Consider the following 7,329-nt stretch of genomic DNA (forward strand, 5'->3'; position numbering starts at 1 on the left):
GGCAATGAACCCAGTGTGCGTCTTGCAGAGCAGACAAGATTGGAGAAGCACACTAGTGCTCTAGGAATGACTTCAAGCTTGCATGCAGATGTGTAAACGTGAGTTGCAGTAGCTTCTGAAGCAACTTTTCCAAAACCAAGTGGAATTTCAAACAAGACCTTATAAGAAGAAATTATTTTCAATGTACAATATTCACAAGATAAAATACCAGAAATGCACATTTTAGCATTTATATACAGATTGTAACTGAGTGCTCTTCTTTCATGAAGCATGATTCACTTTTTCTAAGTGAATTCCCTACACTTATGTAAGTCATATGGTTTATTTTCTATACTTTTAAAGGTTAGTGACTGAAATGATTTAGTTAATGACTTCAGCAATTTGCTACATATAAAAATACAGAGACAGTACTATTTGAACTCCATGTTTTAGAATAACTGAGGTAATCTCAAAAGCACGATTTGTTAAAAATGAAAAATCATTAACTCAAACAGTAACACAGATTTTATGCAAATGTGAAATATCAGTTGAACACACTTTCTACAGAATAAAACACTTACAGAAAGAAAATAGATTCAACCCCTTCTTCCACAGTAATTGTTGTTTATTTCACAGTGCTCTGTACAAACATTGAGAACAGATAAATATCCAGATATTTCCTGATACTCTGTTCATCATTTCCTTGTGGATTACAACTATCGTTCAATCACTTCCTCGAGCATATCTTCAACCTAGGGGAAAAAAACCATACTTGTAAGGTTGACATGGAAAATGAAATATGTTCAGTAAGTGTGATTAAATGTTTTCTCTGTGTCCATTCCATTTTTAGCTGCACAGTAGAGACATTTATATCAAATTGAAGAAAAAGTGACCAGCAACAGTGGGGTTTCCCAACAAAAAATGTTCTTTTAAAGCTGCATATTAACTGCCTCTGAACCCATATCTGTCAGTTAATTATATGTTTTGTAACAGTAAAGTAAATAAATTACATTTAAACACAGATGAGTGAAATATCCATTTCTTATTGGCATGATGAGGGCTATTATCTTTATATGTCAAAAATCAAGTGGCCCAATTCATATGCATTGATTTAGAGTTGTGGTATCCTCTATGTAACCAAGATATATAAAATACAAGGCACAGGAATATTCTGATATGTGAAATTAAGAAAATAATGATTTCTATTATGGGCCTGATCCTACAATAAGCTGAACAGCTCCTTGAGACATCTTATCATCAAAACATATATATTATGGTACTGCCCATAGGCCTCAATAAGGACCGAGGCCCATTGTCCTGACCATCATACAAATGCTCAGACATACACATGCACAAAGAGAATTCAGGCCATGGTGGGCTTACAGTCTAAAAGCCAAAGAAAGGCTTGGGAATGGTGATAAAACATACATGTAAATGAATATAGCGATGAATTGGCACAGTTATCTTAGTTATTATTTGTGTTGGACTTTTAAATTTTTTTTAATGAGGGGTTAAGTGAGGGAAAGAGGGGATAGTGAGTAAAGGGGTAGGAAACAAGGAAAGAAGAGGAACAGTCAACTCTCATTCTTTAATTGGCAAGACAGGCCAGTAAGCACCTTGCAGGAGGTAGGCTTGTCTACAAAGAGATAAATCAGTCTATGTATTACCAGTCTGTATTTGAATACTTACTATGAACATCCTGTACATGCATCACGTTTCTCCCTCTCTTCTCTTCTCCTTTCATATTCCATTACATCTTTATCATGTTGCTTGAAGAGCTAGAAGATGACAGTATGATTTAAAAAAGCCATATGGGGAAGCAGCAAGCTGGAACCAGCATTATTGTAAAAAGAAATAAAAGTAAGTTTTAAAAGAGAGAAAATCTCCTGATTCAGGATGTAAGCCAGTGTTTGACAATCAGAAGTTAGGAGGAGACTCTCTGGGAGGACTACCAGTACCCCACTACTACCCACAGGAAGGTTTCTTACACCTTCCACAGCAGCATCTTGCGCTGGCCACTGATAGAGACTGGATACTGGATACCAGTTACCGGACAAATTGGGAGCAGTGAAACATTCCTCTGACTGCTGCTTATTCTGCATAACATGTTCATTTTACAATTATTATTACATGCTCCCTCCACCTGTTGTGTCTTGCCATTATCCTGAGCCATGATGTCTCCAAGGCAGAGAAATTTTATTTAAGAATTTGCACAGTGCCTTGCACAATGGTGCCCTAATAGTTGACAGGACAAAGCTTTAAACTAGCAAAAAAATAGGAGTGTCTGATCCAGTCATAAAATTATGATTTTCCTAATATATCCAAAAAGAAAAATAAGGTTTTATTACAGCTCCTCCCTAAAGCATGGGTTTTCTTAGAGCAGAAAAGAGCATACTGTTAAACACTTCTACACATAAATATATACATGCCCACCCCTGGCCTGGGAGAGAAGTTGGTAGATCTGTAGAAAATCAATTCTTCAGTGTATGGTTGTTTGGAAAGTTGTAGCAAAGAGGAATAGCTTCGTGAATTTCTAGTTTTTAAAGGAATATTACAAACTACCTGAGGCTTCAGAGATATGTATTTGATCTATGTGTATTTCTTAAATCTTGACATTTCCTTCAGTTATCTTATCCATTACAGCAAATGAATAGGTATTTATGTACAACCTTCTCTTAACAGTAGCCACTGTCTTAAGATTTCTCTAGTGACTAGTTAAGTATAGCATAACAACGCGAGAATACTTACTAGGACCCACAGCACTGCAGTGGTGCCATAAGTCAGTCCAATCTTTTTCCAGTTTGGTTTTGTATAGTCAGGTTTTCTTGCAACGAATGCAGAACGAGTCAATGCTAAAATATAGGAATTTTACACACACATTAGTTTCTGTCAAGTTTATTTAGATTATCAAACCAATTCATGACAGTCTTGTCTGATCTGTATTATAAAAGATTTTCTGACAAATTATATTACTGGTGTAAATGGTCTTCCAGCCCTATCATTTCACCCATTTCTGCAAAGATCATTCATTGAGCACAAGAATTCATCAAGGGAACGATGAGAAGCAACAGTGATAGCACAATTCTGACTAAATTACCTATTTCCATCCCTCTGGGAATATAGGATTGTACCCTACTATATTTTACTCAATTGGTTGTCCCACTTTAGAAGTCCTAAGCAATGGGTCTTCCACCAGTAAACTACATACATCATCACACCGTGTATTAGATCTAATCATCACAAAGAGGAGAAAGGAAAAAAAGGTCTTTATTATGGTGAAAATTATTTAATCAGGACTTCCAGCGTCAAAAAATAAAAATATAACAAGAGCATGAATATGTGCATTTCCTGGGGGAAGCAGTTTAAGATACTCAGGGAGAGGTTAACCAATTATCTTTGATGATAATCAAAAAGTAATAAAACCTTTGTTGTCACCCTTTAGCTTAGCTGGAAAACCTTCCTAGAGACAATTATATGTGTGAAATAAAAACAGCTTCATGTAATACAGACAATAATATTGTGCATTTCTATATATGTGCCTTGTTGCTATTAGGGTGACCAGACAGCAACTGTGAAAAATCGGGACAGGGTGGGGGGTAATAGGTGCCTATATAAGACAAAGCCCCAAATATTGGGACTGTCCATATAAAATTGGGACATCTGGTCACCGTAGTTGCTATGGTGATTGGTGTGCAGAACAAAGTAATAAAGACAATAAATAAGTTGTTATAACTTCTTCCATGCAATTTTTTCAAAGCATCTTAAGTGTTTCAATATAAAGAGGGATTAGAATAGAGATTTTACACTTATTAAATGAGTGTTATATGCAAAAATTAAAAATATTTAAAAAACTTAATCCTAATACTATGAGATAGGCAGTATTGTTAACCTGAGCCTGCCCAGAGATGGCAGTAAGAGGTTGAGGGCAAAAGCAGGGTAGGATTTGCCTCTGTCTGTTCCAACTTCCAAGGTATGTGTGAAAATATAGAGGAAGGACAGTCTGGCAAGGAGTTGGTATAGAACTTCTCTGGGATTTAGAGGCACCAGAGAAGGGTCAGAAAAGGTCATTTGTTTGTGTCCAAGGCTGGCCCCAGCTAGCCCCATTTAACAGATGGGCTCATGGACATTGAAACGACACACACAGAATATAACGGGCAAATCCCGTCAGTGCTTCCCTTCTCCAAACCTCTTCCAAAGACCCAGCTCCTGGGGACCAGCAAAACCCGCTTTCTCCCCCAAGTCTCATCACCTACTTTCTGAGGCAGTAATATGCCAGGACAAATCCTATGTCGCGGGCGAGCACCTACCGTGCAACCCCCCTCCGTGTGTACCGGCGCCTGCCAGCCCTCGCCGACATTTAAGACAACGCGGCACGAGGCACCAGATGAGGAATCTCCCCGCACCGGCCCTGCCAGCCACACCCCTCCTCCGCCAGGGACTGGGGCGCCCACTGGCCCAGCGGGAGGCTGAAGGTCACTGGCAGCCCCAAGCCGCGGGGAGGGGGGCGTTACCGGGCGCTGCTGGAGTTGGGGCCCGCCGCTCCCCTCCCGGCGGCTGTGGTCAGGTCTCCCCAGCCTCCATCCCCACCAGGGCGCGGCCCGCGCGCACTCACTGTGGCTCAGGCTCCCGGACGCCAGGAACAGACGCTTCGCCAGCCCCAGCGGCGGCGCCATCTTCCCGGCCCAGCTCCGCCCGCGCCGCCGCAGCCCGGCCTGAGCAGCCCGGGGGCGGGGCTGGGGCGCTTAGGGCTCCCCCTGCTGCCGAGAGGCCCTGGCACAGCACCAGGAAGCGGGAGACCTGTGATGCTCCAGCTCCAGCAGGGACCCTCGCTCCTCTCCTTGCCGGGCTGCTGTGGCAACATCCTGCCACTCTCACTGAGGGGCCCGTGGACGGCCTGGGGGGCCCTACATCACTCGGTGGGTGCAGGGCTTAATTTGTGCCAGGGCTTGGCAGTTCATAGCCCCACCACCTCTGGGCTTGCTGCAGCAGTTATAAATGTAAAAAAATTGCTTGAGCCCTGGCACCTCTTTCATTACAAATTAAGCACTTGGTAGGTGGCCAACAACCTGCCTACAGGAATATCCCTCACTGGCTGCACACTATATAAAGCAGCATTGCCTCCCCCCATTATATTGTCTACCCTTTCATTTACCATTCAAATCATAGGGACAAATCAGTGTTCACTGCACCCTTCCTACTTCTGAGTATCTCTTCTCTAACTCATCATCTGCTTGATTTTAAATCATCCTCATTTTTGGCCTTCGTTTGTAACCTACAAGTCCCATCCTCTAAGCACCATCTCTGGACTTTTTCATTTTCTTCTATATTTTTCCAGTCGAAACCTTCAATTAGAGAGTAGCAAATTGACAGAATTAGCCATCCAATGAGAAATAATCTCCCAGAGCTTCACCCCTTCAGAAAAAAGTGAGAGGTACAGCAGTGCCAAACCCAAGAATTCACAAATCATGTCAAGCCCCCAAAAGTCTATGATTTAAAAATCATTAAATTTACAAATCTCACAATCTCATGGCTCTAGGAGCTGTGGCTTTAGGGAAAACACCAAATAACATGATACTCTTGATAAACAAGCAACAGTGTGGGTGGTGGAGAAAAGGTATTTGAGGGACAAAAGTCAAACAGATGGAGTATAGATGGCGTGTTGAATGACTTGTTTGGTGGAATATGCTAGCAACTGTAACTCACAGTGGACTAAGTATTTTGGGTGGAGATTTCCCAGCTTTTTAAAGAATTGTGCATCACTATATAAGAATGAGTCACATGGGTCCCAACCCTGCAAACACTTATACATGTGCTTAACTTTACTACCATGAGTAGTCCTATCAAAATCAATGGGACTATTCATGGTAACCATGATGCTGGCAGACCAGGTGTCAGCTCATGCCAAGGCCCAGGGCCTCACTGAACACTGACCAAAGGCATAGTTGGAAACTTAACTGTGGGTTAGTATAGTTAAAATAGATATTAATTATAAGAAAGTGTTTATACTTTATGGAATGCTTGTAGGATGCTACATGTGTTAATCCTACTTATAATATCTGTATCCCAGTTATGAAGTCCTCACCAAATAGGAAAAAAAGCATTAATGAAGGTAAAGTGTTCATTCTGCACAAAAGATGGCCCATTGAAAGCAAATGAGGCATCGTGTAGCACCAAAGGGTAGATAGACCTTGTTGATTGCATTCCCAACTCCGTCCAGGAAGGAGAGGATTGCGCATGAACTCATCCCATCAGATTGGATTCTAGGTTGAGGGGCGATAAAAATCTCTAACAAGGAGAAACTGAGACTTTATGCTGTCTGGACTCTGAAGGTACATCTACACTGCAATTCAAAACCTGTGGCTGGCCCGTGCCAGCTGACTTGGGCTCGCAGGACATGGGCCGAGGGTCTGTTTAACTGTGGTGTAGATGTCTGAGCTCAGGTTGCAGCTCAGGCTCTAGAACCTTGCAAGGTGGGAGGTCCCAGAGCTCAGGCTGCAGCCTGAGCCCGAACATCTACACTGCAATTAAACAGCCCCTTAGCCCAAGTCCCGTGCACCTGAGTCGGATGGCACTTGCCAGTTATGGGCATCTAATTGCAGTATAGACATACCCTAAGAGGGACAAGATTCCTAAACATAAGCAAGAGATCCCTTTGGCATAGGTCAGCCCTAAAGTTCAGATAGAGCTGCTTATTATAGAAGCTTATATTACCTTTTTAAATCTAAGACGGTAACTCGTGCGTGTGTGTGTATGTTTCCTGATTTAACCTTGTAAATAATTCTCATTCATTTTCTTAGTTAATAAACCTTTAGTTAAGTACAGGATTGGCTACAAATGTTGTCTTTGGTGTGAGATCTAAAGTGCAAATTGACCTGGGGTAAGTGACTGGCCCCTTGGGACTTAGAGTAACCTGAATATTATTGTGATTTCTGGTGTAAAATGACCATCTATCACATACTCCATCTTGCCTGGGTGGCAAGATAAATTGGAATGTCCAAGGGGACTATCTATGACTCTGTGGTAAAACTGTTATAGTGCTTCAGGAGTTCTTACTTGTTACTAGGTTGGTGAAATCTAATTATGGAACATACAACCAGTTGGGGATTTTTTCCATTTTTTGACAGTCTGCTCTGAGGTTGGCATTCACGGTCATGAGCTATTCCAGACAGCATGACAACAGTAAAGTTAAGCATGTGCAATGTGCTAAATCTTTACAGGATTGGGATCTTAGTTTAATCTTTAGTTCCTGCTGAAGCTTCTCAGAGCTCTTCATATGCAAATTTTGTTTCCCAGTGTCAATTCCTTTTTCCAGATAATAAATATATTAAACACCTCACACAGCTTTATCCA

At 41.5% G+C, this 7,329-nt stretch overlaps 1 protein-coding gene across 1 annotated transcript; it reads right to left on the reverse strand.

Annotated features, from left to right (window-relative positions):
• Positions 1-586: 586 nt before the first annotated feature.
• On the reverse strand, positions 587-4,748 carry NDUFC1 (NADH:ubiquinone oxidoreductase subunit C1). Its single transcript, XM_045017530.1, has 4 exons — positions 4,592-4,748; positions 2,728-2,831; positions 1,669-1,757; positions 587-731 (listed from the first exon to the last, which is right to left on the reverse strand). Coding segments are annotated over exons 1-4 (255 nt in total). The 5' UTR covers positions 4,653-4,748; the 3' UTR covers positions 587-730.
• Positions 4,749-7,329: the final 2,581 nt, after the last annotated feature.

This window comes from Mauremys mutica, chromosome 5 (genome assembly GCF_020497125.1).
Source record: "Mauremys mutica isolate MM-2020 ecotype Southern chromosome 5, ASM2049712v1, whole genome shotgun sequence".
Taxonomy (NCBI): Eukaryota; Metazoa; Chordata; order Testudines; family Geoemydidae; genus Mauremys; species Mauremys mutica.

What these genes read in the sequence shown, in the direction of transcription:
- NDUFC1 (XM_045017530.1), bottom strand. Translation starts at nt 4,652, where the DNA reads ATGGCGCCGCCGCTGGGGCTGGCGAAGCGTCTGTTCCTGGCGTCCGGG. An exon ending in GTCCGGGAGCCTGAGCCACA is followed by an intron (nt 2,832 to 4,591) that starts GTGAGTGCGCGC and finishes CCTATATTTTAG; the next exon opens with CATTGACTCGTTCTGCATTC. An exon ending in CTGCAGTGCTGTGGGTCCTA is followed by an intron (nt 1,758 to 2,727) that starts GTAAGTATTCTC and finishes GTCATCTTCTAG; the next exon opens with CTCTTCAAGCAACATGATAA.